Here is a 22139-nt window from a genome sequence, read left to right on the forward strand (position 1 = left end):
CTCACAGAATACTGAGTTAATATCAAGTGAGATTTCAACAAAAAGTTAACTGTCTCTCTATCACCTCATTGTCCCCAAGATTGCACCATGCAGCTCCTTCCTGGTGCCCCTGGTTCTGTTGCTCTGGATTCCATCATGCAATACTGTTCCATTGTGACAAGCTGCTGGAAACGAAACCAACATCATCAGAACCCCTCGCCCGTTCTCGTCTTCAGTGGATATATGCACTTCTCTCCCAATCACCATATTCACCATCAGCAGTATGAGCAACCCATCTCCTTCCTCTGCTCACATAATTGTTATAATTCTGCATACCTGAATTAATCACTCACCTCTTCCCCCACACCGGTTTCCCTTGCCTGCTGCTGCTCCAGACAGTTCTATGTTCAATATGAGCTATTTTCACTTACCTCATCCATGTGGCTGTAATTGTGGCCTGCATCAGGGTCAAACTGGGGAATCATGACTCTGGATAAACTAAAACTGCCCTGGTTTGATCAAAAAGGAAAAGTTGAAGCCAAATTTGTCATGTAAACTTTTGAGTTTACCTACCCAGAAAATGAAATGGATCATTTGATACGTTTTGACATTTAACAGCAAAGAAAATAATAGTTTGATTGGAACTGTTCTTAACATATCAAACATTTACAAACAGTTTAAAAGGTTTTAAAATGGATTCTTGAGTCCAAAAATCATCACTTATCAAGATGTTCAATGTCTAGAGTACAAATTCATTCCTTTAGCTTCTTATTAGATTATCAGTAACAAAAAGAGGCAGAAACACCAGAAGTGGAACACATGTCAATACTTTTTTTATTATTTGATAAGTATAGGCATATATTTACACTCTGTTCAAACTAATTTGATTTATGCAGTTTTGCAAATATTCTGTACGTGCAAGTTAAAGAGAAACATAACAGTTTAGAAAAATCCCACGTCGTTCCTCACAGCCGCCCTGAGAATTTCAAAGCTAAATCACAATTTGGTGTTGGTATCTCACATAGCATCAGATGACACATAAAGACCTGGTGAACTACTGAGCTGGTGAAAAATTCCCCCTCATAAAATAACGACAATATGACTGGTGACAAAAAATAAATCACAAATCTGACACCATTTATGTAAAAATGTGTTCCCATATAGGAACTGTACCAGGAACTTTCTTAGATCCTTTTGACTTTGAAGGAAATTACATGATGTAATCAACTTTTAACAACTGCTGCAAGCGTCTTAACATTCCTTCATAGACAAACGCTTGGTGACTTTAGGCAGTTAAACAACACATTAATCTTCAACCGGAGCCACTATGGATAACGTCCATAGTGGATTATATCCACTATGGATAAGAGCTTCACTCTTACATTGACTACAGTACCTGCTTTCTCAGCTTAAACTTAACATCAGCTGCAGGCTCATGCTCCAGCCACACTGGGTTGTGTTTTCAGTTCAACTCTGTGATTATCATGCACACAGAGTGTAGGTTTGCATTTACAAAACACCAACTGAGTAATAAGGCTTCAGCTTAATGTACTCTGCCACTTTTACCTTTCCTCTTTGACTATTATTTTTATCACAACCATGATTATATAAGCTTATCAGGCTTAAAGTGCTATTGAAGTCATAATCAAAACAATTGTCTAGTAAGAAAGTTTCTTTTTCACAACTAAAGCAATAAAACAGGTGAAAGTGAGATTTACTCTGCAACATGTACTTGATGCAGAGTCTATACAACAAATACTAAAGAGAAGTCAAATGGCACGTTACAATAATAACACAAAGTCAAACATCTTTGTATCAAGATGAATTAGGAACACAAATGTTCATTGTTCACTTCATTTTAGGACTATTATTTGTTCAGAATATATTGGTAGTAAGCCATGTAGATGAATAATTTCTGTTCTAATCAATGTGAAGTGAACTTGGAACTAATTCTGATGAAGGATGAACTTACGCATGACTGTCAATGTTCAGGTCTGCTGACAAAGACCTTTTATACAAACACAGAACTGTGAAACAGCAGGTGGAATGTAACTATTCTGTGTTCAGAACATTCATTATTTTAAACTTTTCTTTCTCCAATTAATAGTTTTACAAGATTATTGTTAAACGTGCCCTCACTGTTTCTTAGTTCTTCATACAGGCTGCCGTATCAAATATATATAGTTTATTTTTAGAAAGCTTTGTAGAAATCTACTCCAAACAAAATGCTGGTTCAAAACATTGAGAAAAAAATGCCAGAATCTCTGGTTTATTAACATTGTTGAGACTGGAGTTGTTTTAACATTTGAAAATAAGACAAAAAAAAAATAAGAATAATGAAAAATAAATAAATAAAAACAGTAGCAATAGTTTGAAAACTATTTTTTGTTTCATCTGAGATAATAAGGAGTTATTTACAATATTCTGATGGGTCATAATCACAACCTGTCAGCAGCACCAATCCATTCAGCAGACACCCATTGGTGTATGCTAGCTAACCCCAGCTAACAGTTTGGCCTTTTGGTGAGAACAAGCAAAGACCGCACGAATCAAATCAGCATAAACTGGATTTCAATAACAGAAATAAACATAATCTATGTTAGATTCATCCCTCCAGCCAAAAACGTGCAAGAAGTTTATTCACCCCACGAATTAACTTGCCCACACTATGATGGGAAACACAATGATGCTGTTGAAAAACAAAAAGATAAGAGTAGGACATTCACATTCTACCTGCGTACTTCCTGATGTCAGTGATGTGACAGAGCTCTTCCAGGTCAGACTGTTGTGTGCATCAGTCAAACAGACGGCTCAGTTCTGTGCTCTGCTGGCTCGGCCATCTTTGTGTGCTGTGGGGAAAGTGTCTCTCCTTTCCCTTGTGGGTTATTACCCTGATCCAATGCGACAAATCTGTTTTTCTGGGAGGACGGGCTTATGCGGGATATCTCTGTGGATTTAGAGCCAACTGGCAACGTGTTGCGGACTTTTTCTTGCAATGGTGAGGAAGCTGAGATTCTGGTGGGACTCTTTCTCTCAGATGCAAGGTTTACAGGTAACTTTTCCACTTTCCTGGGTAATATGGGAGGTCTCTCTATCACAGTAAAAGTCTTGTCAGATGCACTGCATCTGGGTACTTCTACCTCTTGTGAACGTAGCTGCTTGGTTGGAGGCACTGTATCTCCACAGCTTGCTTGTCCTCTCTCTGCCTCCTGTTCATCCATCTGACTCCTGACCTTCTTTTCATCATCTGGCTTGTTTGCTGTGGGGATGAACACCAGGCACACAGATGAAAACATTAAATGACTGATGAGAAGAAAAACAAACAAAAACGTTATTCTCATCAACTGTACCATGTGTTTCATCTTCTTTGCAGGAGGGCAGGTCCCAGCGGTTGCCCCGGAAACGGATGGGTGACTTCTGTAATACAGCCTTGAGTTCTAAAAGACATCAAAATTCAAAGTTTATTTTTGATGCAATTACTATGGAATGTAAAACAAGGATATAATATTTATGTTATGAAAACCATAACTCTACCTTGCGTCATGGTCAGTACCTCCTCATGGACAGATACAGCTCTGCGCTGTGGGAGGGGCTTCAAGTGTTGGCGTAGCATAGGAAGACTCTCTGAAAGAACACAACAATGAAAACCATCCAAAAATGATCTCTCTCTCTCTGATAGAGGAGTCAAAAGAATAAACGAAAGAGCTGGAGGTGAACCAACGAGCTCTCACACCAGTCTTGGAAATAGCAGGTACAGTTTTCCCATGAGAAAATTAATAATCCACTCAACCACAATTGCTTTTATGTACAGTCACTGAGCAGGACTCAGTACTGAAGAAAAAGAACATTGGTGCTTGTTTAATATTTGCAGCAGAGCACTTGGACAACCCAATGAAATGCTAGAAGTATAAAGTCTTGGCAGATGAGGTCAAAGTTGAATTCTTTGGTTGCCGATGCACAGACCATTTTTGGGGGAATATTGAAAGAAAGATGAAAGGAGAAATGTAGATGGGCATTTATGTTAGGAATCTGAAGGTGAAACTAGTGTGAATTTCTAAGCAAGGCAATCGGCCCAAACATGCAGCCATTAAACAAAGTAAAACTGACAAATTTCCGTTGGTATGTTCAGTACTTATTCTCTTTGTTACTCCATTTCAGTACACGTAATTTCATTTGTGGACTATTACGCTTTGATTTTCCTGCATGTGTGAATTGCTTGAGTTGTTTCAATATTTGATGTGACTAGTATAACAACAGTAACATAAGTAATATGTTTACCATAAAAAAACTGACATTTTAAAACTTTATTTTATCCTTTGTGTGTATTTAAGCATACCCTCAGTGACAGATTGTACTTTCTCGTTGCGATCTGGTGTGCTGTCTTCTCTGTGAGATTTTGTGGCTGAAGAATGAAGTTCCTTCCTTGGAGACAGGGGGGGGATTTCACCCTGCACACCGTCCCTGCTGCCATTCTAGAAATGAGGGTCAGAATAAGTGGACTGTAATACATTTAGACAACAGTTTCAAGTAGTTGCAGGGGAATCAAACAATTGAAATAATTTTTTTATGTTCAGAAAATATCAATAATAATATTGATAAAATTTAATGGGACTTGTACATATACACAATACAGGGTCTAACAGGCAGGTTGGGTTACTATTGTTTAAACATGTTCACAAGATTGAGAAAACACTGAGACCAGTTATGTGAACTTGTTGTCTTGTTTGAACTTGTACAATGTAAGAACAATGAAAAACGGTTAGTTATTTTAGTTAGTTCTAGTTGTTTATTCCTGTCATTTCTACTGCCATGTGTCAGGACACTCTCTCTGTTGGGATCTGGGTTGTTTGGGGTTTTTGTTTTGCGTTTTTTTTCGTTCCTATGGCTTGCCATCACTACCAGATGGCACCGTGGAGGCTAGGATAGGAGGACTGGAGTGCTGACGTCACCGCCACACCGGTTCCCAATCCACTCGTCAGTGGGACTTCAAAAGACAGCGACTGCAGGCATACCAACGCTTGAGTGTTAGCCAGTAATGGTAACACTGAGCCCCCCCAGTGATCTAGTTGTGCTTCCTGTTGAAATTGATCTAACGCCACCTGTTGTCTGGATTCTTTCAGCTGTTCCTGTGACTACAAGTCTGGCTGTAGTCCCGAAGTTTCCCTTGTGATGCCGTGGATATATTACCCATTGGTGCCCAAGACCACCACTCACCTTTCCTCCGTTGAAACGAAAAGACTCCTCTGTGTCTGGAAATCCAAGCTGGCAGTCGCTCGCTCTCTCCGCGACGTCAAGATCTACTACTTGTCCGCCCTCCACCGCAGTACGACCTCCACCTCCAGCCCAGATTCCCAGCGCCCCCACTCCTGGCGGCGCCGTTGTTTTCTCCTCCCCGAGTAAGCATATTACTGTAGAGCACTGGAAATTCCCACGGTCCCTGAACTCACCTCCTGATCTGTTGTTCCCAGAAGTCCTGGCTTACCTGTTTGTCGCCGCCCACTTCGATGTTTGAGAACCTTCCTGGAAGTTTTGCAAACTTCTACCGAAGATTCATTCGCAACTACAGTCAAACCGCTCTTTTAACCGCAGTAACCTCCACTAAGTCTCCTTTCCTGTGGACACCCACAGCTGAAGCAGCTTCTAAGAAACTCAAGTCTTTTTTCTGCTGCCCCTGTCCTGATTCAGCCCGACCCGTCCAGACAATTTATTGCGGAGGTTGATGCGTCCGATACAGAGGTCGGAGCCGTTTTGTCCCAAGTATCAGGCAATGATAATAAGACGCATCCTTGTGCCTTCTTTTCTCGTAGGTTATCCCCTGCTGAACGGAATTATGATGTGGGCGACCGGAAACTTTTGGCCATCAAGTTGGCCCTGGAGGACTGGCGGCATTGGTTGGAGGGTGCTGAACATCCGGTGCTGGTCTGGACCGACCATAAGAACCTCTCCTACCTTCAAGCCGCTAAACACCTCAATCCCGTTGGTCTCTGTTCTTTTCGAGGTTTAACCTGTCCATTTCTTACTGCCCAGGCTCACGCAACCAGAAACCAGATGCTCTGTCCCGGCAATATGCTGCTGATGACTCAGACAAGACTCCTGCGACCATCTTTCCCCCCAGCTGCACCGTGGGTGTTGTCACCTGGGAGATTGAGGACCTCATAAAGCAAGCTCAGTCGTCTGAACCCACACCTGAGAACTGCACAGCTAATAAGATTTATGTCCCCTCAGCTGTCCGAGCCAGATTTCTACATTGGATCCACGCTTTCAAGTTTGCAGGGCACCCAGGTACGAGTTGCACCATTTCTCTAATAAACCGCAGGTTTTGGTGGCCATCCATCCATAGGGATGTTAAAGAATATGTGCGAGCCTGTGTCGTTTGCTCCCAGAACAAGTCCTCTCATCAGCCCCCATCGGGACTCCTTCAACCACTACCTGTTCCCAAGTGCCCGTGGTCTCACATTGCCATTGATTTTGTCACTGGGTTGCCACCCTCTAAAGGTATGACGACAATACTCACCATCATAGACAGTTTTTCCAAAGCTTGTCATTTAGTTCCCCTCCGCAAGCTCTCAAGTGCTTTTCAGACTGCTCAGTTGATGGTTAAACATGTCTTCTGTTTACATGGCATCCCAGTTGAGATACTTTCGGACCGGGGTCCGCAGTTTGTGTCCCAAGTTTGGAGACATTTTTGCGCTGCTCTCAAGGCTAAAGTAGTTCTGACTTCCGGTTATCATCCTCAGACCAATGGCCAAGTAGAAAGAATGAATCAAGAACTTGAGTCAGTCCTCCGCTGTTTCACATCCACCAATCCGTCTGACTGGAGTAATTTCCTGCCATGGGTCCAGTATGCACACAATAGTCATGTTTCTGCTGCTACCGGTTTATCTCCTTTTGAGGTTTCCCTAGGATACCAGCCCCCACTTCTCGCCTCTGAAGAAAACCAGATCTCAGTTACTTCTGTCCAACACCACATCCGGCGCTGCAAGAACATCTGGAGATCAACCATCAACACCCTCAATAATACTTCAACTCAGAACAAGCGTTTCGCTGATCGCAGAAGGATTCTGGCTCCAGTGTACTCTCCTGGTCAAAAGGTTTGGCTATCCACTCAAAACATTCAGTAAAAATCCATGTAAAAACTGTCCCCTAGGTTCATTGGACCTTTTGAGGTGAATCCATCAGTCCGTCTATGCCTCCCAGGCTTGCTACGGATCCATCCATGTGTTTCAAGTTAAGCCTGTCCAGACCAGCACCTTGTGCCCTCCACCTGAACCCCCTCCTCCCTCCCATATCATTAATGGACACCCCGCTTACACAGTTCGCCGGATTGTGGACTCCCGTTGGCGAGGTCGTGGGTGGCAGTACCTTGTTGATTGGGAGGGCTATGGTCCGGAGGATCGCCGCTGGGTCCCTGGTTCATTTATTTTGGATTTTGATTTGATCACTGATTATCGTTCTTCTTTGCCTGCCAGTTCGTCTCGGCTGCCAGGTGGCGACCGTTAGAGAGGGGGGGTACTGTTGGGATCTGGGTTGTTTGGGGTTTTTGTTTTGCGTTTTTTTTCGTTCCTATGGCTTGCCATCACTACCAGATGGCACCGTGGAGGCTAGGATAGGAGGACTGGAGTGCTGACGTCACCGCCACACCGGTTCCCAATCCACTCGTCAGTGGGACTTCAAAAGACAGCGACTGCAGGCATACCAACGCTTGAGTGTTAGCCAGTAATGGTAACACTGAGCCCCCCCAGTGATCTAGTTGTGCTTCCTGTTGAAATTGATCTAACGCCACCTGTTGTCTGGATTCTTTCAGCTGTTCCTGTGACTACAAGTCTGGCTGTAGTCCCGAAGTTTCCCTTGTGATGCCGTGGATATATTACCCATTGGTGCCCAAGACCACCACTCACCTTTCCTCCGTTGAAACGAAAAGACTCCTCAGTGTCTGGAAATCCAAGCTGGCAGTCGCTCGCTCTCTCCGCGACGTCAAGATCTACTACCTGTCCGCCCTCCACCGCAGTACGACCTCCACCTCCAGCCCAGATTCCCAGCGCCCCCACTCCTGGCGGCGCCGTTGTTTTCTCCTCCCCGAGTAAGCATATTACTGTAGAGCACTGGAAATTCCCACGGTCCCTGAACTCACCTCCTGATCTGTTGTTCCCAGATGTCCTGGCTTACCTGTTTGTCGCCGCCCACTTCGATGTTTGAGAACCTTCCTGGAAAACTTGTTTTTTGTTAAATCACTTTAACTAATCTTTGCATCCTGAGTTGTGTTCTGCATGTGGGTTCGTAGTGTAAATACCAGCATGACACTCTCCACTCTTTATGCTATTTGCCTCCCATTTGCATATATATCCTTATCTTCTGCTTCCCATGTTCCTTGTCAAATTTCATGTTAGCCCCTGAGTTCTGCATCACTCATTCATTTTTTGTTACTAATTATTAAATTTGTACACAGTAAATGTTCGCAAACCAGAGACGACCACAACAGCTTGGCACCTGCTCCTCACCTTGCCACCAGCCTAGGTACTTGATCACATTCTGGTTTGATCACATTCTTCAGCTGCCAGATATAGGGCCATCTGGCAGCTGAAGGAGGAACAGCTTATCCTGCTCTCTTCCGTCCCTACTGGTAACTTTGCTTGTGAATTATTTTTAGTCACAATTTTTATGGTCTTATTCACATTATCGACATCATAACTGGATTACTTCAAACCTAAAGACCAGGAGATTTTCTCACTTTTATTTTCACCTCACTTTTCTTCACCTCGAAGTTGAACTAGGGCAAAATGCCCCCGTCAGACCCCAAGGACATTAGCAGTATTCTACAACGACTTCAGTTTTTAGACACAAAGATTCAACGGCTGGAGGTGAACTTTGAGATCAACACTACCTGTGGATATGAAACAGCTCTTCCTCAAATCAGTGGAGAGGTCGTACACCCCGCACCAAGCAGCTCACCCTGGATCGCTCAGGGCGCCAAGCCGAAACAAATGTCTCACACTGCAGATCCCATGAGATGACTAACGGGGAGAACCCCTCACCTGGATGAATCAGCGTGGCCGGCTCTGAGTAGAAACCCACCTTCAACCTCAACACCTGCTCCGCCAAAGAATAGCAAACAAGCAGCTGGAACCAAAACGACTACACCAACCCTGCTCCCAAGGACAAAGCGACCAGCCCGAGGCTCAAAACATCCTGACTCCGTGGGAATCCCACTGAAAAACAGATTTTCTGCACTTCAGCACGAGCCTCTGAGTGAAAACCCACCTTCAAACATCAGCAATGAGGCTAAACCAACGCATCCACCGCACAAAGCTCCGAAGGACAAAGTGACCACCAGAAAAACGAAAGGTATGCCAAGAGTGCATATTGTTGGAGATGAGGCAGTAAATGGAATCAGTCGTGTTTGCAATCCCAAGAAAACGAGAGTGATTTCTTTTCTTGGTGACACTGTATCTGATTTGACTCACAAAGTGCTCTCTCTAACCACTGATCAGCCAAACATGGAGACTTTAGTTGTGCATATTGGAGCCAACGATCTGGCAAAGCAAAAATCCGAGATTCTGAAAAAGGACTTCAATATTCTTCTGGACACTATAGGAAAATTAAAAACGAAGTTATTTCTCAGTGGTCCAATTCCATCGCTTCAATGGGGAGACAAAAAACATTCCAGGCTGGACATGATAAACAAATGGCTGATTAAAACCTGCTCTGCCAGCTCAGTGACCTTCATCGATAACCTCTGGATCTACTGGCAGCGCTTTCACCTCTTTGGAAGAGGCGGACGTAATCTTAAACACAGAATAAGGCTGCTCACTGCAAACATTTTTCATTTCATCAACAAAAACAACAATGTGACCATCGCTTCAGAAGAACAGGCTCAGAAGAACAGGAGGGCTCCATCTGACTAGGATGGAGCCCTCCGCATATCAAGAACAAACTATTCCAATACAAACTGATAAAACATCAGCTGTGAACAGAATGACTGGTTCCCCCCTCCTTTTCCCATCTTTCCTCCCTCCCTCCGCCTTCCCCCCTCCCTCTCTGCTCCTACACTCACTCACAAGATCAGAGTTTCTCAGGAAGTGAATCACTAAAGAGAGTCGGGCTGCACCTGAGCCACCTGAAAATGCTGGTGGAGAATTCAGGTCAGAGAGAAAGACGAATGGACTCTTTCTCCTCCCAGCTGGATAGTATGGATCAACAGGTTCGCCTCGGCACAACTCTCACTTCATCTAAGCCACCTGCCTCTGACCTCCTTGAGGATCCAGCTCTCTGCGTTTCTGAGGTCTGAGACCGGGGTCCAGATATTATCTTTACACCCGTCTTCCTCCAGGATGTGTCTGGCCCCCCGACATTGCATAGCAGGACAATACCTGTCCAGATCACTACAAGAAAAGTTACAAAAAACAGAAATACAAAAAACAGTGGTCTTAATTCAAACCTCAGACTGATCCACTGTCTAAAGGAATCTCAGACTGAAGAGCTTTCAGCCTCCAAGTCACTTAAATTGGCTCTTTTAAATTCCAGATCTCTCTGTACTAAAGCTCTATTAATTAATGATTTCATCACAGAGCATAATATTGATGTTTTATTTCTGACAGAAACCTGGCTGAATGACAATAATGAAGAAATTGTACTAATTGAATCAATGTCTCCTACGTACAATTTTTTAAGTGAAAATAGAAAACACAAAAAGGAGGAGGCGTGGCTTCAATATTTAAGAATACCATAAACTGTAGTAAAATCTCTTTGGGTAATTTTATGTCTTTTGAATATCTTGGAATCGAGGTAAAAGGCCACAAACGAACTTTGTCAATAACTCTACACAAAACACCAACATATGTGGAAAATTTCTTTGCGGACTTGAATGAGCTTCTATCTCTCATATGTATTGATTATGACTGTTTGATAATTGTCTGTGATTTCAACATTCATGTTGACAAACCCCAAGACCGAGGGGCTAAAAGGCTCTGTAATATATTAGAGAGTTTTGGTTTAACACAACATGTCAAACAAGCAACACACACTCAGGTACACACACTGGACCTGGTTATCAGTAAGGGTGTGAATATTTCCAATGTCTCTGTAACTGATATTGCCCTGTCGGATCATTTAGCTGTTTTCTTTGACAGCTCTTTATTCGATAACCCACTTGGACAAACAGCTACTATCACAAAACGTACTTTCACAGAAAACACAGCAGAAACATTTAATCAAATCTACTCTTCTTCCTCACTCTTAAGTTATAGTGACGTAGACAAGTTGGTGGATGATTTTCAGTGCAAACTTTCAGATATTGATTACATTGCCCCCACTAAAGTAAAGGTTGTGACTGGTAGGAAGAAATCTCCATGGAGAAATGCACAAATAGTTCAATCTGCAAGACAACTCTGCCGCAAGGCCGAACAGATTCTACATCTACAACGAAAGACTACGTAACTGTCACACAACACTAATACATGCAAGAGAGGCTGTCTTTGCAGATGTCATAAACAAAAACATTAATAATGCTCGAGCTTTATTTGCCACTGTTGACAGGCTCACAAATCCTCCAATGACGTTGCCACCTGATCTTCAATCTATTACCGCCTGCAACAAGTTTTCAAGTTTCTTTTTAGAGAAAATTCATAAGATCAGAGGATTAATCTGCACATCCACTCCAAAGACAGCACCAATGCTGTGCCCAAACAAAACAAATGCAGGAAAAATGACCCAATTTCAACTACTAAATTATAAAACCCTAGAAGAAATTATAAGTCAATTAAGCTCCAGTTCCTGCTGTCTGGATGTCCTACCCACACATTTCTTTAAGAAAGTCCTGCCTGTTGTTGCTAATGATTTGATCCAAATAGTAACTCATCGCTCTCTTCAGGTGTTTTCCCCCAGGCTATGAAAACAGCAGTTATCAAACCACTGATAAAAAAGAACAATTTGGTCAAATCCCTACTGCAGAATTACAGGCTGATCTCCAACCTCCCATTCATCAGCAAAATTATTGAAAAAGCTGTTTTTAAACAATTGAATAACTTCCTAACAATAACAAACTGCTTTGACTCCTTCCAGTCTGGTTTTCGTGCTCACCACAGCACGGAGTCGGCCCTTGTAAAAGTGTTCAATGACATCCATATAAATACAGACTGTGGGAGAACCACAGTACTGGTTCTATTGGACCTCAGTGCAGCTTTCAACACTGTTGACCATAACATTTTACTGAATCGACTGGAGAGTTGGGTCGGACTCTCCGGTCCAGTGCTCAACTGGTTTGAATCTTACATAAAGAACAGGGATTTCTTTGTTTCAGTCGGAAACTTCTCATCAGAGAGGTCAAAGGTCACATGTGGGGTACCCCAAGGTTCAATCCTAGGACCCCTTCTTTTCAATATTTATATGCTCCCACTGGCTAAGGTTATATCAGGACATAGAATTAGCTACCACAATTATGCGGATGATACACAGCTCTACATCACGATGTCACCAGGTGACTCTGAACCCATCCAATCACTGAATAGATGCTTAGAACAGATAAATGAGTGGATGTGCCAAAAATTTCTCCAGCTGAACAGAAACAAAACTGATGTTATTATTTCTGGACCTAAAGAGGAGCGAACTAGAATCAATGCACAGCTTCAGTTATTACAACTAAAAACCAGCGATCAGCCCGAAACCTGGGAGTAGTGATGGACTCTGACCTGAACCTTCAGAACCACATTAAGACAGTCACAAAGTCGGCCTTCTACCACCTGAAGAACATCTCTAGGATTAGAGGACTTATGTCTCAGTGCGATATAGAGAAACTCATCCATATGTTTATCTTTAGCCGCATTGATTACTGCAACAGCATCTTCACAGGTCTGACTAATAAATCAATCAAACAGCTGCAGCTGATCCAGAATGCTGCTGCTCGGGTTCTCACTAAAACCAGGAACATAGGGCACATAACACCAGTTTTAAAGTCCCTACACTGACTCCCTGTAGCTCAGAGAATAGACTTTAAAATACTGATGTTAGTTTATAAATCACTGAACGGTTTAGCACCACAATACCTTAAAGATCTATTATTGCTGTACCAACCGTCTAGACTCCTCAGATCTTCTGGTTCTGGTCTGCTCTGCATCCCCAGAACCAGAACCAAATGAGGAGAAGCAGCATTCAGTTTCTATGCACCACAGATTTGGAACAAACTTCCAGAAAACTGTAAAACAGCTGAAACACTGAGTGCCTTTAAATCTCAACTTAAAACCCACCTATTTAGAGTTACTTATGGCTAAATTAGGGTTATAGTGCGGGTTTTGATGTCTTCCATGTTTTTATGTCTTTAATGTTTTTAATTTCATTTCTACGTTTTAATGATGTAAAGCTCCCCGGAAAACGTCCCAGTTAAACGTCGTTTAACTAAAGTTCTACGGGGTTTAGAGTCCCAGTTGACGGAGTTTCAACTAAAAACCTAGAGGTTGGAGTCCTTGTCAAACGGTGTTTTTGACTAAAGTCCCTGAGGGTTAGAATCCCAGTTAAATGGCGTTTAACTGAAGTCCTAAAGGGGTGTGGGTTTTAATGTTTTTTTTTGTTGTTTTTTTTTTTATCTCTTTCTCACTGTTTATTTAATGTCATATGCTGTTTTTATTTTAATTATGTAAAGCACTGATTGATTGTTGCTGGCACCAGTGCATGGTAGTCTCACCGCTGTCAGACTGCCTCAGGGTAGTTGTAGCTACTGTCCAGTAGCTTGCCACCATCAGTGTGTGTCAGAATGGGTGCATGTAGTGTGAAGCTCTTTGTGGTCCTCTGGACTTGATAAAGAGCTATACAAGTACAGACCATTTTATCATTAATTGTATATCTATTCTATGTGCTAATGAACAATTTCTGTCTAATTTAGAATGTTTGACGACAAAAAGATTTTTTTCTATAATTGTAAAAAACAATATCAGTCAACGTCCGTACAAACTTGTATTTCCCTTTTCATTAAGTGATAAAACAGATGCTAACTCAGTTACATCACTGTGCATCTGCCTTATATAGTAGTGCTGCTTTTGGTAAATAAGGCTAGAGAACATATGAAACTTTGACCCAGCCTTACACATAGTTATACGAATGCTACTCAGATGTTGCAGCAATGAGACAATGACATTACTTAATGTCCTGTGATGTTCTGCAGACTTTCTGTCACTTCCCCTGTGTCACTTCCTACCCCCCCTCCTCTCTCTCTCTCCCTTCACACCTGCAACCCGTTTAACTCATCAACATAAGTTTTTTGTGAGGATCTTGAATCTTGATTGAATATAGGTTTCTATTTTTTCTATTTCTGTAATGATAAGAATTGTCCGTTCTAATTGGTGCGTTACCTGCTCTGTTTCCATCGGCCTGCCATCATGTGTGTGGGCTGCAAGATGGACTTGCTCTGCTGAGTTGGTGAAGGCAGGAGCACAGGAGGGGCGAGCAGCTGGGATAGGTGGGGGGAGCTTGGCTGCTAAGGAAGGTTTGGGGGGTAGGGGACCCATGATGCACTCAGGATGGGCAGGCTTTGGGTAAAGCGGTACTGGTCGGTTGGGGTCTTGCACTTTCAGAGGATGCCTGGACTCAGCTATAAACAAAAGTTGAAAGTGAAATGATACAGAATCACTGAATGTATAAATGTTTAGCAGCCATTGTGAGTGCTAAAGGACAGCAGTAAACCTGCTCAGGATTTTTACCCTGACTCTCCAGGGTAATAAAAAGTCCAAACAGAATGAAACTGATTGGACTCTGGCATTTGTACCTGATGAAGTGGACATTATTCTGGACTTGATATCTTTGGGAGGTAGTTCTGGTTTGTTTAGGATAGCACCTTAGGGACAGAAACAGAAGACAATGCAACATATGACAAGGTCATCTAAACATAACATTGAGAAACAATTCATCTAACCTTAATCTGTAGCTTTTAAGGTACTGTCATTCAGTGTTAGCCCACAAGCCACTATATATAATGCTTATGTTGCTTATAAATAAAACCACTCTAGTCACAGTCAGACAACAATAAAGAAGGGTGAACAAATTAAAATAGTACATGAGGCTATTTCAATTTATCTGCTCACAGAAACTGAAGTTGTTCAGTTTCATCCATGTTGAAAGTAGTGGGATAAGACCTGAAACTTTACACTGTTGAAAGTAAACCAGGTGTACTGACGCACAGTCACAGCTAAAACATGAAACACAGAAGACCCTTAGGATAGATCAAAGCAGAGTAATGTGTTAGTATGGCCTAGTCAAAGTCAAGTTCGACATCCAATTCTGAATCTGAGGGAAAATTACTGTTCATCGACACTCTCCATCTAAAATTCCAAAACTATTTTGCTATAAGAGACCTGGACTGAAATAGTGCTGGAGTCAGAGTAACCAATCATTTCGATCAAAAAAATAAACGGTTCCACTGAAACGCAGCTCGATGTAAACGGTGTAAATGTCCAACACTGGTAAGAAATGCAGTAAAAGAAGGGTAGTTTAGTCTGGAGCGCATAGCCAAAGAGAAATGCCTCTGGGTTCTATCCTTAGGAAACATGGGATTTCTTTTCATTGTTATGCTGATGATTGTCAGATTTATTTGCCCATGAAGCAGAAGGATGTCCACTCTATCAAACATCTCCTGGCATGTCTTGGTGATATTAAATCTTGGTTGGCCTTGAACTTTTTAAATTGTAATGAAAAGAAAACAGAGGTGATAGTGTTTGGACCCAGTGGCTCCTCTGAGTCCTCCTCTGTTGACCTTTGACCCTTGGAGGTACATTTTAAACATGTTATTACAGATCTTGGTTTTAAGGTGGACAGTGATTTTAAATTGGACAGCCAAATCAGAGCCGTGGTTAAGTCCAGCTTTTATCATTTAAGGCGATTGGCGTCAGTGAAATCTTTTCTTTCCAGGCAACATTTTGAAACAGTGATCCACTTTTATTTAAACTCGATTGGATTACTGTAACGCACTTTATCTGGGAGTCAGTCAGTCGCTGCTCTCACGTCTGCAGCTGGTTCAGATGCAGCTGCAAGACTTTTGACAGGAACTCGAAAGAGGGAACATGTGACCCCTGTCCTGGCCTCACTTCACTGGCTGCCTGTATATTTTAGGATTCATTTTAAAATTCGTTTGTTTGTTTTTAAATCACTACATAATCTTTCCCCGGCTTACCTCTGAGCTTCTTCACCCCTACATACCTTATCGGTCACTCAGGTCAGCAGATCAGCTGCTCTTGGAGGTACCAAGATCCAGGAGGAAGCTCAGAGGGGACAGGGCTTTCTCTGTCATAGGTCCTAAGTTATGGAATGACTTGCCTTTGCAGGTCAGAGAGGCCCCTTCACTGTCCACTTTTAAAGTTCGTCTTAAAACCCATTTATTTTACTTGGCTTTTAACTCCTGCGGGATCTAGTTTTAGAGTGTATGTTTTTGTTTTTAAACTGTAAGAGTTTTTATTTTTTTATTATTATTATTTTTTTTATTATGCTGTGTTTTAATGTACAGCACTTTGTATCAGCTGTGGTTGTTTTAAAGTGCTTTATAAATAAAGTTGGTATGGTATGGTAAATCATCAAGATACTATTGTAAACATGCAAAGCGCAGGCAGTGAATTTTTTAAGTGACATTTTTTCTTAAAATATAAATATGTAGAAATACTTTTTTCTTTTAACAAAATTGATGCTCCATTTAAATACTTTTATCTTCTGGGTATGATTTTCCATCAGAAATGGAATCTGCCAGTGATGTTGTAAACTTACCTTCAGAGGTGGCTTTTCTCAGCTCCTCGTCTTTATTCTGTAACAGACACATTAAACAACACCATTTTAACACTACGACTACTCTACAGAACATTCTCATCAGAACCCTGCAATCTGTAAGATACTAAATTAGGAAAACATCTGCTTCTCTTACTGTACAACTGCAGGAGCTGATGAAGGAGCCCTGCTTTTCCACTGTGCACAATTAGCTTAAAGAACTGAACATTCTTTCAAGGTCATGTGAACCAGAAATTTTAATCAAGAAATCTGTGGGCACTCTTCAGGGGTCAAAAATAATCACAGGATCAGTGTAATGAGTGTTTCTTTACAACTTGTGGAACTGACAGCTCTTCTCAACATTTAAATGACAACTTCAGGCCAAATAATCACAAGCATCATGCAAATAAAGTTGTTATAGTCTGACATAACTATGGAGGCTTGAAATCAGAAGAACCATTTAATTTAAGCTAAATTAAGGTTTGGGAAAATGTGCATAAAAAAAAAAAAACATGCCAGAGGTTGTGTCCACACTAGGGGTGTGCCATATTGCCTCGATTATGGTAATACCGGTGGCTTTTTTGACCCTGGTGAAAAAAATGTATATTGCGATATCAAATGATGACGCCATTTAATCGAGCCTTACCTGTGCAATAACCAAGAACCCAGACCCTCTGAATAAAAAAATAGTGTATGACAAAGTGCTAGTTTTCACCAGGTTAGTCCTTCCCTTATTGTAGATATCAACAAAATTCAGTCCAGTTCAGACTGTGGACCAGATGACCAGCTGACTAACTTCTTCTTTGTTTTAAGGCAATATTAATTTTTTCACTAGTGTCAAAAAATCTAATGGTATCCCTGTAAAAAAGATGATATGGCACACTCCTAGTCCACACGCACGCACGCACGCACACACACACGCACACACTGACACACACTCCTACCCTGTCTACCTGGCACATCTTGGTTTCAGCAGGTGGAGTTTTGGACACTCCCATTGTGTGCAGCATCACCTGAAGCCTCTGTTCAAAGCCAGGTGCACCATCAGATGCATGTTTCTGAAAAGCGGAGAGCACAGATATGTTCATATGAATGTTATTGTACAAAAGCATCACATGCACCAAACCGGCAACACTTAAGTCGATTCATTGCGTAAAGCCAACAGATGTTTAGATGTTCTTGCATTTCTTATTTGCTGCAAATCATTGAGATCCCAGCTCTGCAGTATAAGGTAGAGTAGAACATAGGGTTAACATTGGAGAAAAATGAAGTAATTGAGAATGTGAAAAGAAAGCTAATCGTCATCAAGCCTAGTTTGGTTTTAAGAAATCTAACTGAAGTTAAGTTAAATAATAGTGGAAATTTCTGGAGCCTTGCAACCCTAATGAGTATGAAACTGTTTACAAGCCAGGTTTAATCTGCCACATCTGCTGATAAGTGGAACTGAACACAACTAAAACATCTGGGACATGCACACACAAATGGACTCCTGGCTGCAGTATTGCTGCAGCAATAAAACAGATAAATTCATAAAAAATATTCATTGATGTCCACTAGTTAAAGGGTGAAATTCCACTTCAACATCATTTTCATTGATTTAAATTATCCTTGTTTTTTTTAACCAGTGTTGTGCATCTGTTATAATGTGAACCATTATCTTTGTGCTCCAATAAATATTCATGACATTGGTGGCCTTAGTGTGTTGTCAGACTGACCTTATTGGGTGTATTATCCTTGTCATCTGGCTCTATTCCTGTCAGCAGTATGAGACTCTGGCTCTTGTTTTCTCTCAGTCTTTTGGTCACCCTCAGTCTCCTCTCCACATATGATGGAGCTTCTGGCTCAGGTGGTGTTGCAATGACTGCAGGAGTGGTGCTGAGGTGTGGTGGTACAGGAACTGCTGCTTGCTCCGGTTCAGAAAGCACAAAGGTGGTGAGTTTGGGGTTTGTTGTGATGGTGGGGTAGGAAGGAGTCATCTCACTGGATTGTGTTGTGCTTAATGACTCAGCAGGGGTTACCGTTTCCCTCACAATGTCGGCAAGATAGCGGGCGGGGGCAGCAGTTCCTTCAGTAGTAGTGGCATCATTATAAATGTTAGCAGCCTCCTCTGTCTCCTTCTCTCTTTCCTTCTCCCTCTCCTTGTCTCTTTCCCTGTCTCTGTCCCCGTCTTTGGCCTCCCGGAGGGGTCGAATGAGATCTGCAATGGAGGTCCTTTTGACCTTGACCCCTTCAGCTCCATGTCCTCCATCTCCACTGCCTGTCTTGGCAGCTCGGCCTGTTCGAGCCCTCTTGAAGGCAAAGAAATCACCTAACTTTTTCTTTATATTTTTTGTAGGAGTTGTGGTGGTGGAGGAACAAGTTGTGGATGGGAAGGTGGTAGATGAGGAAAGGGAGTGAACATTAATGGATGGAAGGGAGGTGTCAGTAGATGTGGCAGAGGGAGAGATGATGGGAGTGGTAGATGGAGTGATGTCAGACGGAGTGGAAAAAGGGGTGGAGCTTGGCACTGTGGGAAAGATTTGGGCAGGGTTTGACGCCTCCCATCGGCCTTTTCTGCAGTGGAGAGACAGCAGAAAAAGCAACAGAAGAAAGGAGACACTCAGTACTACAACTAGTTCAAGAACCAAGTAACATGCCCTACTCCGGTTCACAAAACTAATACTCATGCAAATGGCAGACAAAGCAAAATCAACTCTCAGAGATCAGAATGTTTTGTCTCAGGAGAAGTAAGACTTGTAGTGTGTCACGTCTAGAAGCCACACAGCAGATTGGCCATTTGGACCAATTAGTTATTGCTCTTGGAGTCACATGTAAGGAGTTTAAATTTACCTGCTTTCTTGAATAGAACCAACTGTGCATGACTACAGCATGTACACATTAGTGGAAGGAACAGATCCCAGAGGTTGTCCATGGTATAATCATGAGTAAGGATATTCTGAGTAGGTGTCATTTAGAAATGTACTGTGACATCGGTTGGTCAACACTAACTGATGATTGGGCAGTTGGAAATTAAACAAATCCAGTCTTTTTCTGATCACTGAACACACCACATCAAGCAGAAAAAGCTCTTTGGTGTGGAGCCTGTTGCTGATGGATGAAGATTCAGTTTAGCTGTTTTCAGTGTCATGGAGGTATTCAAAGATGATGTCAAAACAAACACTAGTCTGCTATTCATTCAAGCTGCGAGGGAGTGAGAGAGAGCGAAACTTGGAGTTAATAACATTAGGGCTAATTGGAGCACAGTAAAACTGTTGCTTTCCCTTTTTGACTTTTCAATCTCAGCATTAGGCTGTTTTTGGAAGTCAGTGCATCTCTAGGTTTGTTATCTAAAAACTAGATTAATGTGTTACTTCTCTCATTGAAAGAATTTGTCAACATCATATCTATCTCCAATATCCAATTTTGCAAAACTTGTTATATTTTTAGGCTTTTAATTCATGTGTTCATGCTGTGAGCACTGCCATGTCATGATTTCATGCATCATGACACTACATTTAGTAAGTTTTAAAAACCTAGAATCCTTTAACACAGGGACATTCACATCACAAACATCAAACGTGACCAATGACTGAAATCAATGACAAAGTCCTCTGAGAAGAGATTAGAGGGTAGTGACCAGGGGTTAGGGGATGACAGGAGGACAGTGGAGGGCATTCAGATCAACAGAAGGGGAGCTAATAAACAAGCAGCCACCTGTCATATGTTCACTTCAAACATCCTTCCGGGTCATGACAGTAATATCCACATTCAGAAACCCTGAATATCCCACTGAGGAACTTGCTTAGCCATTTTGGAATGAACCATGCAAACATCACTAACACAGTTGGAGCATCAACTAGAAATGATCAACTAATTGACTGCATTCACATTTAAAAACTACAGATCAGTCCGATATATGTTATACTGAATAATGAGTATGATTCCTTTATATCAAAGTCAAAGTCACATATTTATTGAAATTAGGGTGGTTGCAACTTTTGACCCACATTCCACAAAAGAACAATTTAAAACAACCCATATGTTTTTGAGGTTTTATCAATAAACAGATTGAAGTGAAGTGTATTTTCAGCATTGATTCATTTTCTCTGACTTGCAGGTTATCAACTTCTGAAGTAAATCCTAACTGATGGTGACCCATTTTTGTCTTTCTGGTGCTTAGATTTGATATCAGTTTCCTGAATTATGTTTCCCCATCTTCTTTTTGAGAAACCAACTTTAGGTTCAAATGTTTAGATCATTCTTCTGGTCTTTTAACTACTTTGCCATTAGTTTTGGCTTGCAACAAACTGTCTAGTCAGATACAGATCATTTTAAAAATGATTCTGGGTTGTTATGAAAATTAGAGATTTTTGTCTCATTCTTTATTTAGGGCAAAAGAAGCCAACAACCTGGATGAAAAGCAATCCCACACATTGGTTGAATTCACCGTTGTTGGGACCAATAGAATCCAATTTTTCTTCTCCAGGTAAAAAAAAATGTCCTCAAATTCTTAGCAAACAAATAATATTTAATTAGAGAAAATAAGTTTGCCCCAGCCTTCTGCTGTCCAATTTCCTGCATGGTTTCAGTCTGGCCTCTATGTTTTCCTTGTAGAGAAGTACATTATTTGTTGTCTTTCTTGCCCTTGGTCAAAAGTCTTGGCCAGTTGCACTTACATCCTCCTACTGCCCATGCCAAGCAACCGTTGTCCCTTGTGGCAACATGAGTTTAAAGTCCTCAATAGGAGACAGTTCTAGTGCAAGTTCATTTGAGTCTGGGCTAAAGTTCATCCAAAGAGGCAAATAACCTATCTGCATGAAATAAAAATTCACCTTGTTTCTACATAGTGTTCTAGAATGAAACAAAAATGGTAAGTAAAGCCACAAAGTTATCAAAACACAGCAAAAACTCTGCAATAAACTGCACTCCTGAAATAAAGTGCCCCTCTTTTGTGTTTAATGCAGAGTTTCAGAGTTGGGAAAGTACCTGAACATAGAGAGGCATTGCTTGTATGCATTATTGTTGTATACAACAAATATTAATATGTCATTATGCTTTCTTATACAATGTTAATAAAGAAATTATACAGAGTTGCTTTTAAAATGCAATCATGCAAATACACAAAGTTTGATATTGTAAATAAAAGCAATTGAGTTTTAAAAAAGGGGGTTCATTAGTTCTAAAATGCATCAGAATGCTTAAACTAAAAACAATTCAGATAGTTTGGTCCATGTGCTAAAACCGGAGCAAGCAGCTAATAGGTAAAGATTGGAAAGTCAACATTTCTCCCACTTCACCAACAACTTTTGTTTAGAGCTCTATCACTGTCTCTCAACTCAGTCACCCACCATGGTTAACAGTTTCAAAGTAACAAGATGTGGAAAAATACATGTCAAAAATAGGACACACCCATTAAATGTTCAGGTCTTCAAAAAAAAAACAAAAAAAAA

General features: G+C 41.5%; 1 protein-coding gene across 2 annotated transcripts in view; it reads right to left on the reverse strand.

Annotated features, from left to right (window-relative positions):
- Positions 1-790: 790 nt before the first annotated feature.
- Positions 791-22139, reverse strand: part of carmil2 (capping protein regulator and myosin 1 linker 2) — an 80555-nt gene continuing 59206 nt past the window's right edge. Inside the window, exons 33-41 of one of the 2 annotated variants that reach the window (XM_081607664.1) lie at positions 18426-19263; positions 17664-17768; positions 16714-16750; positions 14729-14797; positions 14316-14554; positions 4316-4451; positions 3514-3603; positions 3330-3416; positions 791-3238 (exon numbers count right to left, since the gene is read on the reverse strand). In XM_081607664.1, coding sequence (XP_081463790.1) covers positions 2778-3238; positions 3330-3416; positions 3514-3603; positions 4316-4451; positions 14316-14554; positions 14729-14797; positions 16714-16750; positions 17664-17768; positions 18426-19263 — 2062 coding nt within the window. In that variant the 3' untranslated portion in view covers positions 791-2777. Of the gene's footprint in view, positions 3239-3329; positions 3417-3513; positions 3604-4315; positions 4452-14315; positions 14555-14728; positions 14798-16713; positions 16751-17654; positions 17769-18425; positions 19264-22139 lie in introns of both variants that reach the window. The other variant, XM_081607663.1, reaches the window with a different exon arrangement.

The sequence above is a fragment of the Poecilia reticulata genome, chromosome 6 (genome assembly GCF_904066995.2).
Source record: "Poecilia reticulata chromosome 6, P_reticulata-male-v2, whole genome shotgun sequence".
In the NCBI taxonomy this organism is placed as follows: Eukaryota; Metazoa; Chordata; class Actinopteri; order Cyprinodontiformes; family Poeciliidae; genus Poecilia; species Poecilia reticulata.